At 35.2% G+C, this 19947-nt stretch overlaps 1 protein-coding gene across 1 annotated transcript in view; it reads right to left on the reverse strand.

Moving 5' to 3' along the window:
• mslna (mesothelin a) overlaps positions 1 to 19947 on the reverse strand; it is a 52672-nt gene that overhangs the window by 15795 nt on the left and 16930 nt on the right. The window contains exons 21-52 of the mRNA XM_087245055.1: positions 19671 to 19693; positions 19557 to 19578; positions 19456 to 19483; positions 19275 to 19374; positions 18074 to 18214; positions 17781 to 17992; positions 16334 to 16437; positions 16056 to 16174; positions 15804 to 15980; positions 15061 to 15092; positions 14830 to 14927; positions 14267 to 14289; positions 14153 to 14174; positions 14052 to 14079; positions 13877 to 13970; positions 12423 to 12563; positions 12130 to 12341; positions 11885 to 12021; positions 10396 to 10514; positions 10149 to 10304; positions 9848 to 10056; positions 9670 to 9755; positions 8236 to 8366; positions 8029 to 8154; positions 6612 to 6802; positions 6445 to 6536; positions 4117 to 4247; positions 3865 to 3989; positions 2987 to 3104; positions 2489 to 2701; positions 1795 to 1965; positions 62 to 214 (exon numbers count right to left, since the gene is read on the reverse strand). Of these exons, the coding sequence (XP_087101181.1) occupies positions 62 to 214; positions 1795 to 1965; positions 2489 to 2701; positions 2987 to 3104; positions 3865 to 3989; positions 4117 to 4247; positions 6445 to 6536; positions 6612 to 6802; positions 8029 to 8154; positions 8236 to 8366; positions 9670 to 9755; positions 9848 to 10056; positions 10149 to 10304; positions 10396 to 10514; positions 11885 to 12021; positions 12130 to 12341; positions 12423 to 12563; positions 13877 to 13970; positions 14052 to 14079; positions 14153 to 14174; positions 14267 to 14289; positions 14830 to 14927; positions 15061 to 15092; positions 15804 to 15980; positions 16056 to 16174; positions 16334 to 16437; positions 17781 to 17992; positions 18074 to 18214; positions 19275 to 19374; positions 19456 to 19483; positions 19557 to 19578; positions 19671 to 19693 (3734 nt within the window). The remainder of the gene's footprint in view (positions 1 to 61; positions 215 to 1794; positions 1966 to 2488; positions 2702 to 2986; positions 3105 to 3864; positions 3990 to 4116; positions 4248 to 6444; positions 6537 to 6611; positions 6803 to 8028; positions 8155 to 8235; positions 8367 to 9669; positions 9756 to 9847; positions 10057 to 10148; positions 10305 to 10395; positions 10515 to 11884; positions 12022 to 12129; positions 12342 to 12422; positions 12564 to 13876; positions 13971 to 14051; positions 14080 to 14152; positions 14175 to 14266; positions 14290 to 14829; positions 14928 to 15060; positions 15093 to 15803; positions 15981 to 16055; positions 16175 to 16333; positions 16438 to 17780; positions 17993 to 18073; positions 18215 to 19274; positions 19375 to 19455; positions 19484 to 19556; positions 19579 to 19670; positions 19694 to 19947) is intronic.

Here is a 19947-nt window from a genome sequence, read left to right on the forward strand (position 1 = left end):
TTAGCAAAGGCAATTAACATGCATGGAAAAAGCTACTAATTATTTCTGTAAATAATAGTACCTGTTCAGGTTTCCACTTTTTATTGTTAAACTGTTGTATGACGACCGTGTTTACAGTGGAGGGAATGTCCAGAAGGTTTCTTGGGATTTGAACGGCCAATTCACTGGGAATGTTTTGCATTAACACACTTGGTTCTGTATTAACTTTTATTATCTAAAAATAAATAAATAAAACAAAAGATTTAAATGAGGCTAGAATCAAACAAAAAGTGCTTAAGTGGTAATTATTGCATGAGTGCTCTTTAGATAAAGAATACCAAAAGATACAAAAAAAAAGTCCTAAACTAGGTGGTAAAGTTTAAAAAGCTTTAAAAAAGCATTTTTAAAAAGGCTTTTTATGACTCTTTTTTTTTACTTTCTTCAATAATTTAACAGTCCCACCAGTTTACACATCCTTTTAACACCCCCTTTCCTTCCCCTCCCCAAAAGCGACACTTACTGTAATAAGATGTTGCTAAATCCAGTAAATACAGATAAATAATATAAACTCCATAAATAAAACTGCACACATACAGAAAATAATAATGGTAAAACAACACATAAATACAATAACAATGCAATAATAATTAGCATGTTACTAGTATGATTAGTATATTTGTTAGTGTGTTTCCAGTATGGATTGGTATGTTTCCAGTATAGATTGGTTTGTTTCCAGTATGGATTGGTATGTTTCCAGTATAGATTGGTTTGTTTCCAGTATAGATTGGTTTGTTTCCAGTATGGATTGATATGTTTCTAGTATAGATTGTTATGTCTTTAGTATGTTTCTAAGGATTAGTATATTGTTAGTATGAATTGGTATGTTATTAGTATGTCTAATGTAAAGTCAACGGCATTTTTTAATAATGGAAGTCTATGATGTGTCTATGAGATGCGTTTTTAAAATTGTCTTAGAAGAAGAAGAAGAAGTTTATTTAGTATAACCAGAGTTTATTTTGTGCTGGAACACGCCGCATCCGGATCCAGATCCAGATCCAGCACCTTTGAAATCTAATCCAGCACCTTATTTTACAGATCCCCCTCCTCAACCGCCCTCCTCCCTCGTCCGCTATTAACTTTCACTTTTTTTCTGCAACTCCCTAACCCTATTCATTTCTGACTGCAACATCCCCGCCTTGCTCACTTTTATCCGCGAAACCCCTCCGCCAGCCACCACCACACCAATCAAATAACACACAGTGACCTTATTCATCATCCTCCAAAAAATATCCATTTTGTCTCATCTCTCTATCTCATCTTCTTTGATAAAAATCCAATTTATCAAGTAATCTATATGTCATTTTTTCATATGCTGCCACCTTCCCCAATTCCGTAACCCATTCTTGAGATGATAGTCGACCTGCTGAACGCCATCCCCTCATAATGATTTGTCTACAAATCATAATACTTATTTGAATCCACTCAGACATCTTCACACCAGACCACAACACGAACAGGTATCCCAATACATATATTTTAGAACAAAACAAAAAGCAGCATCCAGAAACATCCTTAATCTATTTGGTACACTTTAACCCAGAATTCCTGTATTTTAGAACAGGACCCCAGGACATGCCTCAAGTCTCCTTCTTCGCTCTCACATCTCCAGAATTCAAGTTCGTTAATCCAAGCCTGAAAAGCCTATGTCCATAAAGGCCTTTTAACTTTTCCACCTACTTTTGAGTTCACTTAGATTTTCGTGGAGATGTTTGCACTTGAATTACATTTAAATACGCATGAAGGCTGTTCACATACCTGGTTTACAAAAGTCTTCTGGACAATCTCTGGGGCCGCCAGCATGTTATTTACAAATTGTACGTTTTGAGTCATTGTGACAATTTGGACTGGGTCAATGCTTGTCAGCACCGTTGAAGGGATTCCTGTTATCAGAGGTCCAAGATTCACCAAATTGGCGGGACTGGTGAGCTGCAGAAAGTCAAACAAAAGTCAAACAAAAGTCACTCATTTGGCTGGATTTCTCTCTTTGCATTCACATTCAGTCCTTAAGCAGATGTTTTCATCCAAAGCAGCTCTCTCTAAGGAAGTCTTTTTGAAAAGTAGTGCTTTTATTTAACATAAGGATAAGCTCAATCTGAAGAATGAAAGCAGTTTTAATTTTTTTTAAATAATTGTAATGTCAATACTATTTGCCTCCTTAAGCAATATTTTTTTTTCCCGATTGTCTACAGAACAAATCGCTGTTAAATAATGATTTTCCTGTATTACCAGAAATTGAATAATTAACTTAGTTAAGTCTTTAAATCAAACTAAATTATTTATTAAAATAATATGTGCTGTCATCAAGGCAAAGATAAAAGAAATCAGTTATTAGACGTGTTGAAAAAAATCTTCTTTTCACTAAACAGAAATTTGGGACAAAATATATAGGGGGCTAATAATTTACGAGTGCTAATAATTAAAACTTCAACTACTAAAGTTGACTTTTTACCTGATATGAACCACTAAGAAGCACTTTTATGATAGTCTTGGCTTGCCCGAAGTTCCACCCAGACACAGTGGTCAACGTTGAGAGACTACTGATGAGGACGTCTGGAGGTGCTGCATTCAGTTGGACAGTTGTAAGACCAACAATCTCACTTCCCATGTTGCTAATGACATTAGCACTGATGGTTTTGATGTTTCCCGCAAGTGCAGTGGATATCTGAAGACGAGCGTAAGGAACACCAGTCAGACTCTACATCAGGGATCACCAAACTTGTTCCTGAAGGGCCGGTGTCCTGCAGATTTTAGCTCCAACCCTAATCAAACACACCTGAACAAGCTAATCAAGGTCTTACACTTGAAACACCCAGGCAGGTGTGTTGAGGCAAGTTGGAGCTAAACCCTACAGGGCACCAGACCTCCAGAAACGAGATTGGTGACCCCTGCTCTAAGAAGTGAACATGGTCACTTCACGAAATGACTTCAGTTTTAATCAAATACTTACTGCAGGATCTACACCAGAGCAAGATGTCTTGAAGTTTCCAAGAATAGCGTTAGTCTGAGTCTCGTCAAGTTTTGTGAAGGTGGATGCTGGGGCACTGCACTGCAGAAATGTAGGTAGGCTAGAAAAAGGAAAACGTGGTCAAAACTATTATTAATACATGTAATAATTCACTGTTTAAGCCAAGCTTAAGTTCCACTTTTTCAAAATGGCTTTTAATGCATAGTAGCACTGACACTTTTCTCTCTTTTAATGTTTTGCTGTATTCTATTGACAGTTCTTGTATAGATTAGCATTCCAGTTGTGTTGTATTATTTGTTTTTACTGGTGTAAAGCAGGGGTTCCCAAACTTTTCAGCACGCGACCCCTAAAATAACAATGCCAGTGACTCGCGACCCCCAATATCCTCTGAGGTGGTTATAAACACAGAAAACTCCCGACCCCCACTTTGAGAACCACTGGTGTAAAGCACTCTGATCAACCTTGGTTGCATACCTGCCAACATTTATTCCTGAAAATCCAGGAGACCAGGGGGGTTAGGTTTGGGGGGTGTCTGAATAACACAGTGTACTGTGGTTTTAGTAACTACTATGAAGCGTGTTTCGGGCGGCCGCTGCGACCCAGGGGTTTCACAGACTGCACCAAAATGCTGAGGACAGGGGGGTCATCTAGGGGGATGGTTGAAATTACGAGAGTTTTTTGGGAGAAATAACAAAACGGGAGGGTGGCTGGAGATTTGTCTGAAATATGGGAGACTCCCAGGAAAAAAGGGTATTGTCAGGTATGCTTGGTTGTAGTGAGTTGCTATTTAAATGAAGGTTGATTGATTTGCTTGACTGAATATCAAACACTTCAAGACTATAATCTGGTTTCTGACTTACTCTAAAACATTAAAGCTGGGGTTCTGTTGAAAAAGGAGTTGTGTGTAGTGGCTGGTCAAGTTGTTTGGAAGGTTCTTTTGTTTGAACAGATTGATGTTGTCTGGGTCCACAGTAAAGATCTGAATCTGTAAACAACCCAATTGGACAGGGATTAGCAATATGGATTAATTTGCTTCTCCTCAATATAAATGCCACACAAACTATGCAACATAGGTATTAATATCTGTGGGAACAAGTGTATGTAGTTCATACCGCACTATCTGAGCCAAAAGTGTAGAGGTCGTCTAGATTCAAGAAAGTTATAAATGTACCGATGTAGTTGGAAAACCATGCAGTTGAGCTCAGTTTTGGATTAGAAGCATCATAGCATTTTGGTGTTGAGTCTGAAAAGAAAAAAAAGAAAGAAAATGTTTAATTAAAAGGCTCCAACTACTTAAAAAGCAAACAACTGCACACAGTTCACTGCATGTGAGTTTGCTGGACAGTCTTTCGCTGACACTGAAGTACAGCAGTACCAGGAGACACTATTTCACCGCTAGGAAGAAAATGAAAGCTCTCTATCTCTCTCTCTCATTCTCACACTTTGGACCTTTGAATTGCAGGTGTGTCTGTAAGGTAACTTTTCCTTTCCTCTGTAGCTATTAAATTGATACTCCTGACATGAGTGTGTCTGTAGAGCAAGTTTTCTCCACAGTGTCTATCATGGATTGGTTGTAATAGCTTCGCAATGTGCACTTTATTATGCACATATAGACTGTTACTGTGCATTCTTCAGTGTCTGTGTCACTCATCTGTAAACAGCACTGACAGTTTTAGACCCAACCGTAACCGCAACCGAACCATGAGACCAGTGCAGTTCACAACCCTAATATATATATATATATATATATATATATATATATATATATATATATATATATATATACATACACACACACACACACACACACACACACACACACACACACACACACACACACACACACACACACATACAGTTGAAGTCAGAATTGTTGGCCCCCTTGATTTTTTTTTCTTTTTAAAACATTTCCTAAATGATGTTTAACAGAGCAAGGAAATTTGCACAGTATGCCTGATAATATTTTTTCTTCTGGAGAAAGTCTTATTTGTTTTATTTTGGCTAGAATAAAAGCAGTTATTAATTTTTAAAAAGCCATTTTAAGGTTGAAATTATAAGGCAAGTTATCGTATAACGATGGTTTGTTCTGTAGACTATCAAAAAACATATCGCTTAAATGGGTTAAGCTATATATTTTTTGATAGTCTACAGAACAAACCATCATTATGCAATAACTTTCCTAATTACCCTAACCTGACTAGTTACCCTAATTAACATAGTTAAGCCATTAAATGTCACTTTAAGCTGTGTAGAAGTATCTTGAAAAATCATCTAGTCAAATATTATTTACTGTCATCATGGCAAGATAAAATAAATCAGTTATTAGAAATCAGTTATTAAAACTATTATGTTTAGAAATGTGTTGAAAAAAATAAAGGAGGGGCTAATAATTCAGGAGGGCTAATAATTCCTACTTCAGCTATATATATATATATATATTCTAAAATGGATTATATAATTTTTTTTTATTTCCTGTTGTGGCCGACGTGTGTTTAACGTGCAAAGAAATATGAATAAAACCAAGGAAGCGCTTACAGAAGGAAAGTTTCAGTATAAAACAATTAATGTCTCATCACCAGGCTTTCCAGCGTTTCCTCCAGAGTTTCATGCAGTTTATTCATGCAACATATTGTTCGTGCCCCGTGACAATTATTGGATGAAAATATGAAGTAAGGACTGCTGGAAAAGTGTTGTTTTAATGGAATTTGATACGGAAAAAAAAACCTCTGCATTTCGTGACTCGGGTGGTCCTTTAAGGTTATCAAAAATCGCTGCTTACATGGTAGACTCTTAATCAGTATTATCTTAATTATAAAAGCGGAGTCTTGGTGTCCATTTAAATGTACTCTGTGAAAGTGGCAGATGATGTCGCAAGCTGTCAAAGACAAGCCATTCCTTCGTCTTTAAGTTGATGCGCCCTCAAATGTTTCATTAAGTTTGATAGTTTCCGCCCTACACTCAACTTTTGTAAAGCGTCTGCTTCATGTTGCTGTGTCAGAATCCTTGCTTGAAAAATATAGTCATACTTTAGAAAGCTTAGTTTAAGCAAATTTGATGAATTTGTCTGTGTGTGTGTGTGTGTGTGTGTGTGTGTGTGAGTGTGTTTCCTAACAAGAGCAAATGCCTGACATCGCTGATGTTGTCCCTTATTAGTCTCCTATTATTAGAATTTTCCATATCTGCAATGCCTGTATTTTGGATTTTTCTTATAGTCCACTTAGAATCCAACATAGAAATCATTTTTGTTTGATATTGGGATTGATTGTTTTGAAATTTAAATGGCACTTACATGCCTGTGTTTTTATTTCTGTAATAAATACGACTTTTCATGATTAATCATGATTAATTACAAAAAAGTGTGATTAATTAGTTAATTTTTTTAATTAATTGACAGCCCTAATATATATATTTTGGTGGTGGAGTTTGGACGAAAAGCTCACCTGCTTTCAGATATGTCTTGATGGTAGAGTATACATCATTAGAAGTAATCTGAGAACCGCTGAATGTAAAACTGTTGCCTAAAACATTGATCCTAGAAACACAGAGGAAGAACTTTAGCAGCAGACTTCACATTCGAACAAATTTCAGCACAGCTCCTTACACTCACATTTTCCTGTACGACAGACAGGATGAGCTCAGGGTGTCTTTTGACCCGATTAGATCTTTGTTCAGGAACTTCAAGTAGAGCTTTAATCTACGATCAAACCACAAATTAATCTCCGTCTGGTTGTCGCTAGTCAACGCCATCGGCCAAACACAGGGAAGTATGGCCCTCCTTATATTATCTGGAACATCCTCCTGTAACAAATGATAATACAATACAGATTATTGAAGTAAATTTTGGTGACTTAAATGAGGATTACACTTTACTTTAAGGTGACATACAGTTGAAGTCAGAATTATTAGCCCCCTTGAATCATTAGCCTCCCTGTTTATTTTTTTTCTGTTTAATGTAGATATTTTTCAACACATTTCAAAACAAAATAGTTTTAATAACTCATTTCTAATAACTGATTTATTTTATCTTTGCCATGATGACAGTACATAATATTTGACTAGATATTTTTCAAGACACTTCTATACAGCTTAAAGTGACATTTAACGGCTTAACTAGGCTAATTAGGTTAACTAGGCAGGTTAGGGGAATTAGGCAACTTATTGTATAATGATGGTTTGTTCTGTAGACTATCAGAAAAAAAATGTATACGCTCTCTAAAGGGGCTAATAATTTTGTCCTTAAAATGGTGTTTAAAAAATGTAAAAACTGCTTTTATTCTAGCCGAAATAAAACAAATAAGACTCACTCCAAAAGAAAAAGTTATATCAGACATACTGTGAAAATTTCCTTGCTCTGTTAAACATATTTTGGGAAATATTTAAAAAAGAAAAATAAGGTCAAAGGGGGGCTAATAATTCTGACTTCAACTGTAAATACAGTGTCACTATTGATTAAATTACTGTGTAATATTATTTAATTACAGGTCCCACTTTATATTAAGTGTCCTTAACTACTATGTACTTGCATAAAAAAAAAATACAATGTACTTACTGTGTTCATAATGTACTTGAGCACACTTGTGGTGTTCTTGAGTTGGGATATGGACAGGTTTGGTGGTATGGGTAGGTTTAAGGGTGGGTTAAGGTGTAGGGAATGGTCAGCAGTGTATTTACAAATGTAACTACAGAAATAGTTACAGATGTAAATACATACAGGTATTTAATCAAGCATAAGTACACAATAAATACATGTATTTACACAATAAGTACATTGTAACAAACTATTAATTCATGTGTAAGTACATATTAGTTAAGGCCACTTAATATAAAGTGGGACGTAATTACATGTATTTACATTATGGTTTGGGTTAGAATATGGGTCAACTTTATTGTTAGTTCCATGTAATTATGCATAGTTCTTTATATTTTTATAGTAAGTGCACCGAACGTGTAAATATGTCATCCCGAATTTAAGTATTACTTAAATGTGAATTTTAACAAGCATTAAAATAAAAGATAAAACCTACATTCTCCAGGAAATCAGGGGTTCTGGTAAAGGTGTTAAAGATGACACAGATTTGGGAATCGTTGTTCAGCACTTGCAGCTGTCTGAGGTAGGCGCCCAGCTCAGAAGGAGCAAAAGAGTTTAAAAGCTGAAAAGCACCAATAAAGCATCAGTTGTCTTACTGTTTCTACATTGAGCAGCTGTACTGACGAGTAGATATGGAGCATACCTCAGATATCCGAGCAGGTGGGATCAGAGAGAGGAAGGTGGTCAGATTTGGAAGAGGCCCGAAACTGAACAGGCTTTGATTCAGAAATGTCATGAAGCTGTTGTTTCTGTAGCATCTCAGACCCTGTGGCCCTACAAGAAAGAAAGATTTAAATGAATAAATGAATTAACAATCTTTCCACACCAAATATTCACTCATTCATTTTCTTTTTGCTTTAGTTCCTTTATTAATCTGGGATCGACACAGCGGAATGAACTGCCAACTTATCCAGCATGTGTTTTACGTAGTGGTTGCCATTCAAGCTGCAATCCCGTACTGGGAAACACCAAATATTGTTTCTTTTTTAATGCTAAGTGGAAAAATATACATTTATGAATTGTCATATCATGTCTTATGCAGCATAAATATGTACACCCCTTTTAAAAATTAATGTATCAATTTCTCAGTGAATATAGACAAACAAATGTAGGTGCACTAAAACAAAACTGTTTTAATAAAGTTATATTAATTAAAATAAGAGTTTGGTCACTGAACAACTAAATTTTATATTTATTTTTATCTTTTCTTGATTTTCCCCCTTTTTATTATTATTATTTTTTAAAGAAACAGTCAGTGATTGTCTTCAGAAACATTTCAGTGCTGTATTGATATAGTAATTATAGTGTGTTGAGATCGAGTTGGGACTCACATATTAGGAAAGTATATATTTTGTGTTGACCACTCTTAGTATGACCCTAAGTTACTTTTTGGTTGGCCATCTGTTTGTTTCTAATGAGTCTACTGTTCTTGTTACTGCAGACTAATTCACTAAACAGAAAGAAAGAAGAAATGCCCGCATGTGTTTTTCACAAACACAACAGCAATATAGTAGTTTTTGCGCTGATTTTTTTCGGGGTTAATTATTGTGATTTCCAAATTGCAAAAGAGAAATACTGGGAAATCTCTGTAGACTGATGGCATTTCATGGCGATCAGCCTTATAATCATAAAATGTCAGCAAAATCACCTGTTTTGTTATCACTTTAGACATTATGCTAGAGAATCATTGAAATACTAGCTTTGAGTGACATTTACTACCTCTAGTAATGGTTTCTGCTTTTCTGACATCAGCTGCATATGTGAATGAATGGCGGAAGAAAATAGTCCCTCATACAAAAGGGTTTTTAAGCAAAGGCAATATCACACTCATAGCAGTGCGATGTGGCTATATATCGTCACTGGTGGAACACTAAGGCATTCGGCCTGTGACCTTGTGCCAACACACGCCTCCCACTAGTGCTGATATAAAGCCACATCACACTGCTACAAGTGTGATGTGGCTCACATATATATATATATATATATATATATATATATATATATATATATATATATATATATATATATATATATATATATATATATATACGCGATGATGTTTGTGTCAACATAATACCTCCAAAGGACTGAAGAATGCTATTGTAGATTGCATTTTTGGTATTTGGGGGTATTGAAGGTCCAACTCCCCCAAACAGCTTCAGTCTGTAATGACAAATTAAACACACAATATTATGCTCTCAGATCGTTTTAATGTTTACTCTCATTAATTCTGATAAAAAGTCTATTGATCTTACGCGAATTGAGTGATATTGCAGTCCCTTGCGTTGAGGATAGTAAAAAATGGAGACACAAGGCTTTCTGAAAGGTTGGATAACAGAGGCGGGAGTCTAGTCTGAATCCAGACCAGAACTTCTCCATTAGCGGTATTTAGATCAGACAGGTTGGCTCTGTCAAATATCTGTTTAATCAGTGCTGTTTTTACATCAGGCGTGAGCAGGATGTCCTGGAAAGAAGAAGATAATATCACTGCAGCTTTAGTAATGTCTATTTAGATATTTTAAATTAGGATATTTAGCAAGAATGATCTGTTTTTACATTTAATTTGGGGGAAAAGCGGTCAAAGAAGGTGGGCAGCTGGCAATCCTTGACAAGCTGCATGACTTTGATAGCACTTTGAGGATTTGCAAGAGCTCCAGGAGTGAGGGAAAACTCAACCAGTTGATTTAGACTCAAAACAGGTAAAACCTCCACCTAAATGGATAAACAAGAAGATGAAAAAGTCAAAAACAGTGTTGCTTTTTCAATCAAGAAGGTTGTGTAAACTGCATCATTTTATACTCACTGTTTTGAAGTTACTGTCAAGTGCCAAAAGCTCCGTCAGATTAGCAGACTGAATGAACGGCCCAAAGTATCTGTTGACCCACAGAGTGGTGTTGGCAGAGTCTTTAAGGCACCCAGGATCTAGAAGAACATTTTCATTGTGATTCATTAAATAAGTTAAAATGACACTATATCATGTTACATTAAAGATTTTGTTTAAAAAGTCTCCTGCAGTGTTTTGCAGTTAAAAAAACACTTTATGTTATCAAAATATATATTACACCATTATTTTTACCACAGTGTCTGTTTTGAAGAATCCACTCTCTCTAAACCTCTTTTGTCCAAATGTCCACTCTGCTCTTATTGCTTATCAGCTGATCCATCAGCTTTTAAAAACTTCAGTGTCCGTTGCTGTATCTAAAATGGCCCCAATACCCTTAAATAGTGCACTATTTCAGGTGTCTGTAACTAAAGTGGATGTTGTGAAGCCACTCAATCAATCCCACAACTCACCGCAATAATGAGTGTACGACTAATGCACATTCAACAGTTCCAAAATACACATAATGCATTGTGAGAGTTCAAACGCTGAATGATATTTTGTGTCTGACCACAAGACTGTTTTTACCTGTTACAGTGTTCAGACGGCAAAGAGACACCACATTGTGTTGCCAACCGTAATTAAAACAAGAGGAAGAAGAAGAATTGTTTGGAGATGTGGGTCATAAGTGTTGCGTTTATAAATGTGCTGCAACAAAGGTTTTGTTTCCATTTCCCTGCTATGAGAGTGCAGCTGGACCCACATGTGTGGATTACAGTGGTCTGCTAACATGCAATAAAATAAGTCTGTAAGTAAGAGTAAGAGAGCTTTTCACATCTGAAAAATGGTGAAATCCGGATTTGTTGCTCATCTTCTTTTAAAAAAACACGGTTCCAGTTGGTGTTGATTGTCCTGTCTCTACAGATTTGGTAAGTGTGTGATCAGTGTTTTTTGTTAATGTTTATTCAGCAGCCAATGAAGACCCCAGGCTGGCATTATGTAAAATTGCTACAAATCTATTTAGGCTTTTTAAGAAATTAAAACTGTGCTTATATACAACTTGTTTCAGGCAGTAAGAATGGGTTCCTACCTTTGGGAGGCAATAACGCAAATTTAGTTTATTTGATAATTACACACATTTGACATTTGTAATAATCAGCTACAATACACACACACACAAAAAATAAACATTTGTAGCTTGTTTTACTCAAAGGTGGACTTTTTATGCATTTTTCTATAAATTTATTGCAAATATTTACAAAAAGTTTTGTGCACATCATTCTATGTGCAAACATTTTCATTCAATTCATTTCATCCTATCACTTTTACAATGTAGATTAAGTCAAAGTAGCTTAACATAGAAGTTCTAGTAAACAGAAACTGTGTCAGACCAGTTCATACTTTAATCTGGAATTCACATAAGAATATAAGAATATAACACATAAGTTTCATAGAAATATTCTGAACTTACCATTGGTGTCACTGCGTGAGAGGAAAGCTTTCATGAAATTCCTGTACACCTGATCCTGTTTCTGAGTGCCACTGGGTACAGGTGGGTTGCAGACATCTTGTACAGTTTGTAGAGGTGCATTGATAAAAGATTCAGTGCTGAAAGATAAAAATGACATTTTAAAGATACATTGTAAACTACAGTGGCCCCTTTATGTCATGTAAAATCTAAAATCCCTTTATGTCATATAACGAAAGCCAACTTACATAGTGCTGTAACTTTCACAGGTGAGGTTTTTGGTGCTGAGACAGGACAGGAAACTTTGGGAAACTGATGGCAAGAAAGGTTTTAGTCTGTTCTGAAACCATGAGCGGATGAAGACAGGATCTCTCAGTCTCTGAGGACTAAAACGATCGATGCGGACATCAGCAATCACATCCAGCACATTCGACAGAGACACATTGCTGGGACCGAGAGTCTGGAAATCAAACACATATTACATGTTTAATAAATCAAAATACAACAGTGTAAATAAAATATAATACAAGAAGATTTATACCATGTTAGAAAGCTTCAGCAGAGCGTCATCAAGGTTTGTGCTGGTTTTACTGAAGAAAAGCTTCCAGGTCTCTTTTGTCACATTGCTGTTCAGTTTACAAGCCAAAAGACCAGCCAGTTGTTGAGAGTTTACCTGTGACAGCTGACGACACGAAAGACACATTTACCAGATGAAAGAAGTATACTTTAATCTAATATTACTGAAAGTTCATTGTAGTTAACTGAAAAAATTCATGAAATCATTATTTTATTAAATTAAGCAGAACTCAAACGGAATTAGTTACAGCAAATTTACAGTTGTTATCATGTTTAAATTAAAATTTTAAATGGAGATGTGTTTTGCTCAAGATTTATAAAAATATAATAATAATAATAATAATAATAATAATAATAATAATAATAAAAATAATAATAATAATAATAATAATAATAATAATAATAAAAATAATAATAATAATAATAATAATAATAGGATATTATTATAAATATTAGTTTTTAAACTTAATTGGTTTAAGGCAATCATTTTCCTCAAATGGTTAGAGTTCTTTTAAAGGAACACTCCTATTTTTTTTGGAAATAGGCTCCCCTAGAGTTTAATAGTTGAGTTTTACAATGTATCAATCTATTTAGCTGATCTCCAGATCTGATGGGGTCACTTTTAGCTTAGCTTAGCTTAACTTAGACCAGGGGTTCCCAATCTTTTGAGCCTGCGACCCCAAAAATGACAATGCCAGTGACTCGTGACCCCCAATATCCTCTGAGGTGGTTATAAATACAGAAACCTTGCATGCAATGGCGCACACACTCCAATAGACCAAATTCTATTCTTCTTTTAATTTTTATGTATGTCAGTGCTGTAAATGGGCCAGAAAGTTTAACCTGGTGCCATAAAATCAATCTGCTGCATCTGACGCTATTGCTGTGTCTTTAATATTATGTAATTACCCCAGGGGTCGCATTTTTGGAAATCACAAGGCGACCCCTCATCATTATAGCGCGACCCCTAGGGGGGTCCCGACCCCCACTTTGGGAACCACTGACTTAGACTATTGAATCAGATTAGACCATTAGCATCTTGCTCCAAAAATTCAACAGCCTAGAAAGTAGCAACTTCAAATTTTCTGTTAGTCTTAGTACTCGATTTTACTACAGAAGAGTCAATCTTTAAAAATACTTTTTTTGAGTTTATGGAAAGAGATGCTAATGGTCTAATTCCATTCAATGATCCATGCTGAGCAAAGCTAAAAGTGCTCCCGCTACCAGATTAGCTAAATTGATTAAAAAATGGCAAAACCCAACTGTTTAACTCTAGAGTAGCAAAATGAGTCCATTTCTAAAACAAGTGGATTGTTCCTTTACCATATTGAGTCTTACAGTGTATCAAATCTAAAACTATGACACAAATATTAAGTGACCAGAGGAGGAAAATGTTCATCTTTGCTATTGTATTATTACCGTTGGCAGACAGGCAAACTCCAGCACTGTGAAATTACATAAATTCAGCGAGGATGTTGTGTTTGGACCATTCAAGACCTGACCCACAGCTGAGCTGCAAACCAGAAGAACATCTTTATGACAGACCATAATTTAATCAGTGTTTAACTCATATAGTGCTGACAGAACAGCTCACCTGTTGACATTTGCACAGAGGACAGTCTCTGGAAGATAAAACAACCAAGATTTGAGTTTTAGCTAAATCAAAAATCAGTCCACACAAAACCAGTCACTTACCATTTACAGCAGTCACTGTGCACTGCAGGAGTGAGAACAAACATTGTGTTAAAATAAAGGGGCTTCAGTAAAAACACACTATACATGAAATTGATCTTTTGATTTGTTACTCACTTGGCTTGATCTCTGAATGCATTCTAGATGGAAATAAAACACAGTTCACACATTAATTCTCACAGGGCTTGTGCTACATTTGAGGATCTCTCACAGAATGAGTGAAAATTGCAATAATTTGAACAAAATAAGAAATGTCAAACAAAATGCCTGATTTTTTTTTAAATTATTGAGTTCAGTCCCAAGACATTTAACAGAAAATGTTATTGAGAAATAACAAGAAATATAGTAGAAATTATTTATTTTTTTAACAGGGATGAAGCTCACTAATTAACAGTGTAAACTGTAAATAAGCCAGAGTTAGTCTCAAAGTTTAATTTTCATTCAAATAACCAAAAGCAAAAGTTCGGATTTTAATACTGTATGTATTACCTGGCAATGTCTTTTTGTATTGTGGATTATATATAAATGTCTTTCAAGTAAAATGCCTTACTTGGGAAAATATTACTAAAAAAAAAAGATGCATTTTGTATGATCTCTTCATTTTGTTAAACTTATTCAGATTGTCACATATTTTGTTAAATAATACATGAACAAGTTATTATTGCTGAATTCTGTCTCACCGTCAGGAGGAATCGTCATAAGTGAGTCTCTGATGGTCAGAAGGGCTTCAGTCTGGTTAGGAGAGACTGATAATAATGCCTGATCCACCCTGTCAAAGCTGATTCACAGACAAAACACAAAACAAATTCATCATATTCAGCACTAATTTATCTAGATCACTGTCAGCTTCAGTTATTATTCAACACTAATAATATCTACTTTACTGTTTGCTTGAGTTAAAAGTCACTTACATGGTTTTGTAATTTTCACAGCTGAAGTTTGCCTGCAGGATAAAATTATAATCATTATTATTATTTTTATTTTTGTTATTATTATTATTAGTTTCTAAAGCATTCCAGCATGCACCTTGATGTCAAAATGACATTAAACTGACACCAAACATAAAGTCAAAAACAAATAAAAACAAATAAAAACAAATAAAAAATGCAAGTCAATTTAATGTTAAAACGTCCATATAACGTCCATATGACATCCAAATATTGATGCCTTTTTTACCACTAAATAGTCCCTTTGTTCATCAGGGGTCGCCACAGTGGAATGAACTGCCAATTTATCCAGAATTGTTTTACACAGCGGATGCTCTTCCAGCTGCAACCCAGTACTGCGACCTTCTTGCTGTGAGGCAACAGTGCTAACCACTGAGCCCCCGTGTCTCCCACAAAGAGTATTATAATATAAGAAATCCTTTATCCTTTTGAAAGCCTTTTAAGTGATAAATTCAAAGTGGATTTTGAATCCTTAAATTGCATGTAAACTACCTTGATGTCTAAATGTCATAAAATGAACATCGATGTAACATTTGCGTCAAAAAATAGGTCAAAAACACTGTCCTGTAACCAATTTTTGACACCAATCTTACAATTTTATGTCATTTTGACATCAAGGGAGTCAATTGAGATGAAATCGACTTGCATATTTGATGTGTTTCTGCCTGCTGAGACTCCATTATATGAAGCAGTTTGCTGTTACACACTTTTCTGGCCTGTGTCTGAAGAGCTGGTAGGAAGCTATTGAGTTTGTCTCGGGTAGAGGCTTGAAGAAGGAAGTCAAAGACTTTGGTGAGGATGTTGACTCTGTCTTCAGGTCTAGCAGGAGGACTGAACACCAGTTCACCCAGCTGTGTCAGTGAGAGAACAGGAACAGCCTCCACCTGAAAGGACATGAGTTGTGTTATGTTGTGTTGAGGTTGTGTCTTTACTTGATCCACTAATAATGTGAGACTCACAGCTGAAAAATTGAGGCTCAAATTGGTAAAAAACTGAAGCTGAGCAAACTGAGAGAAACTGCCGAAGTTTTGCAGGATGAAGTTCACACTGTTGTTATATGCTAATGTGCAGTCGACACCTGAAATGACAAAATAAATACATTTGCTCATTATATAATCCCCACTGTAGGTAATTAATATAGAGTCCTTCAAAGACTGAGCAAACATTTACTGAGCACAAGCTAATTTTACATAACAATGATCAATTAACAGAACTGATAAACAGAATGCACAGTTACTTGTGTTTTGACGTCGTGACAGGAAGGGAACAATGAAGTCATTGAAAACTGATCTCTGTGTCGCACTGTCCATCAGTCCAAAATGATTACTTAGCTCCACAATACTGCAGAAATAACACAGAAATGAGAGAGGATAATGAGTACAAAAGCATAGTGGCATAAATTAACCTCAAATTACCTGAGTGCAAGATGATGTTAAGTACAAGTAAAAGTGATCAATCCTTCCTGCAGAGTTCAGCTCTAACTCTAATTAAACACAACTAAGCCAACTAAACAGGATCTGAAGGAACACTTGGTAATTAAAGACAGGTAAGTTTGATCAAGGTTACAGCTGAACTATGCAGGAAAGTAGATATCCAGTAACAGGATTGGCACCATTGTTTTAGGTCATTAGACATGAACATATACTGACATGATGATTATTGCTGGATATGTCAGAAATATTGTCATTTCTGTTCTTCCTCAGCTATTTGAACTGAGAAAATGCAGGATAGTTTTGTGTAATAAGCAGGATAATGTCCATCAAGCCGAATGTTGTTGTAAAAAAAATCTGTAAAAACAACTGGCTGGATGTACATTATCCTACTTATTATACAGCTACAAACTAAACAATTACAAAACACCAATTTAAGAGCTAATTAAATATAAACTCTGTGTTTCTGGCTGCTGATAATCCTGTCAGACTTTATTCTGTGACAACAACCGGCTGAATCTACATTATCCCTTACTTAAAAGCTTTATATTTCAGTTTTACAGTTAGATATCCTTGATCCTTATTACTAATTTTGACAAGTTTTCACATAATGTGCTTATTCACTATTTCCAATTCTGTAATTCTGCAAAATATAGCCAGTTTATTCTTCTGTGCATTCTGGAAAGGTTATTTATTGTTTCTAAAAATAATAACTTACAAAAATAAATGAGGAAAAATTATGTAGCTAAGCTATAGGTTGTGTTTAGGATACTTAAAAAACAACCAAACTGCAATGTACTGGAAATGTTATTTTGGGGTTGCAAAATATTAAACCCCTAATTTATTTATTTATTTTTTTTTAAATAAAAGGAGTATCAAAGAGTAACCAAAACTAATGTTGGAGGAATGCTTGTTGTCAGCTCTTTTCAACTTATGCACAGTTCAGATTGATTTAATCAGACAGAAACACTCTTTTTTTTTTCAGAGAAATAGTAGCTATATTATAAGTTAAAAACAAATAGAGCCCTAAATGATGTGGTTTGCTGAAATACAAATCACAGAAAAAACACAAATGTACAAATATGGTGAAACCTGAAATATGGGTTTAGATGATGTATGATATATATAAACTATCAGAGTAGAGAACCACAAAACTGGAGAAACTGTGCTGAAATATGGATCAAAGGCGTTTGTTTTGTTTGTGAAAAGGTGGCTTTAAAAGCAATTTAGACCTTGTAACGAAGACCAACTTACATAGTGCTGTAGCTGTCACAGGCAAGGTTTTTAGTGCTGAGACAGGACAGGAAACTTTGGGATATTGATGGTAAGAAAGTTTTAAGTCGGCCCTGAAACCATGAGCGGATGAAGACAGGATCTCTCAGTCTCTGAGGACTAAAACGATCGATGCGGACATCAGCAATCACATCCAGCACATTCGACAGAGAAACATTGCTGGGACTGAGAGTCTGGAAATCAAACACATATTACATGTTTAATAAATTAAAATACAACAGTGTAAATAAAATATGATACAAGAAGATTTATACCATGTTAGAAAGTTTCAGCAGAGCGTCATCAAGGTTTGTGCTGGTTTTACTGAGGAAAAGCTTCCAGGTCTCTTTTGTCACATTGCTGTTCAGTTTACAAGCCAAAAGACCAGCCAGTTGTTGAGAGTTTACCTGTGACAGCTGACGACACGAAAGACACATTTACCAGATGAAAAAAAGTATACTTTAATATTACTGAATGTTTATTGTACTCAATAGAAAAAAGTTTCATGAAAATGAAAATTAATATAGCAAAATTAATAGTTCTCATCTTGGTTTCATGATTAACTATTAAAAGAGAGGAAATGTTAAAACAAAGTTTTTTGATAAGTTTTGCCCAAGATTCATAAAGAAATAAAATAATAATAATACTTATGACATTATTATAAATCTTAGTTTAAACTTGAATGATTTAAGGCAGTCATTTTCCCTTAAATGGATTGAGTTGTTTTAGGGGTGCCCAAACTCTGTCTTGTTTAGTTTAGACTGCATAGTTTTGCTCCAACTTGCTTCAAATCACCTGTCAGGAGGTTTTTAAGTATACCAGGAGATTGATTAGCAGGTTCAGGTGTGTTTAACTGAGGTTGGAATTAAAATATGAAGGACACCGGAGCTCTAGGACTGAGTTTGGGCTCCCCTCTTTTAAAGGAACACTCCTCTTTTCTTTTCTTTTTTTTTTTTTTGGAAATAGGCTCATTTTACAACTCCCCTAAAATTAAATAGTTGAGGTTAACAATTTAACAATCTATTTAGCTGATCTGGTGGAATGACTTTAAGCTTAGCTTAGCATAGATCATTGAATCAGATTAGACCATTAGCATCTTGCTCCAAAAACTCAACCAGCCTAGAAAATAGCAACTTTTAATTTTCAGTCAGTCTTATTACTCGATGTAGAAGAGTCAAGTTAGTAATTTTTATTTTTTTATTTTTGGAGTGACATGCTAATGGTCTAATCAAATTCAATAATCTATGCTAAGCTGAGCTAAAAGTGCTCTTGCCAAACTGAGAAATAAGTTGAATGGATTAAAAAGAGAAAAACTCAACAGTTTAACTCTAGAGTAGCAAAATGAGCCTATTTCCAAGACAAGAGGAGTGCTCCTTTAACATGTAGGGTCTTACATTGTATCAAATCTAAAACTATGGCATAAATAAAAAAGAGACTAAAGGAAGAAAACGTTTATCATTGCCAGTGTATTATTACCGTTGGCAGACAGGCAAACTCCAGCACAGTGAAGTTACACAAATTCAGCGAGGATGTTGTGTTTTGAGCTACTCCATTCAAGACCTGACCCACAGCAGAGCTGCAAACCAGAAGAACATCTTTATGACAGACCATAGTTTAATCAGTGTTTAACTCATGTAGTGCTGACAGAACAGCTCACCTGTTGACATTTGCACAGAGGACAGTCTCTGGAAGATAAAACAACCAAGATTTGAGTTTTAGCTAAATCTAAAATCAGTCCACACAAAACCAGTCACTTACCATTTACAGCAGTCACTGTGCACTGCAGGAGTGAGAACAAACATTGTGTTAAAATAAAGGGCCTTCAGTAAAAACACACTATACATGCAATTGATGCTTTGATTTTTTACTCACTTGGCTTGATCTCTGAATGCATTCTAGATGGAAATGAAACACAGTTCACATGTTAATTCCCACATTCATCTCATGCTAAATTTGGAAACCCCTGCAGATTGAGTAAAAATGGGACTAATTTAAACAAAATAAGGAATGTCAAACAAAATGCCTGTTTTTTAAGTACTGTACTAAGATAATTTACATTAAACATGTATAAATACAGTCCACAAGACAGGAATATAGCTGAAATGATTTGTTTTAACAGGAACAGTGCTCATTAATCAACAGTGTAAAC

The sequence above is a fragment of the Danio rerio genome, chromosome 3, assembly GCF_052040795.2.
Source record: "Danio rerio strain M-AB ecotype USA chromosome 3, GRCz13ab, whole genome shotgun sequence".
Lineage (NCBI taxonomy): Eukaryota > Metazoa > Chordata > Actinopteri > Cypriniformes > Danionidae > Danio > Danio rerio.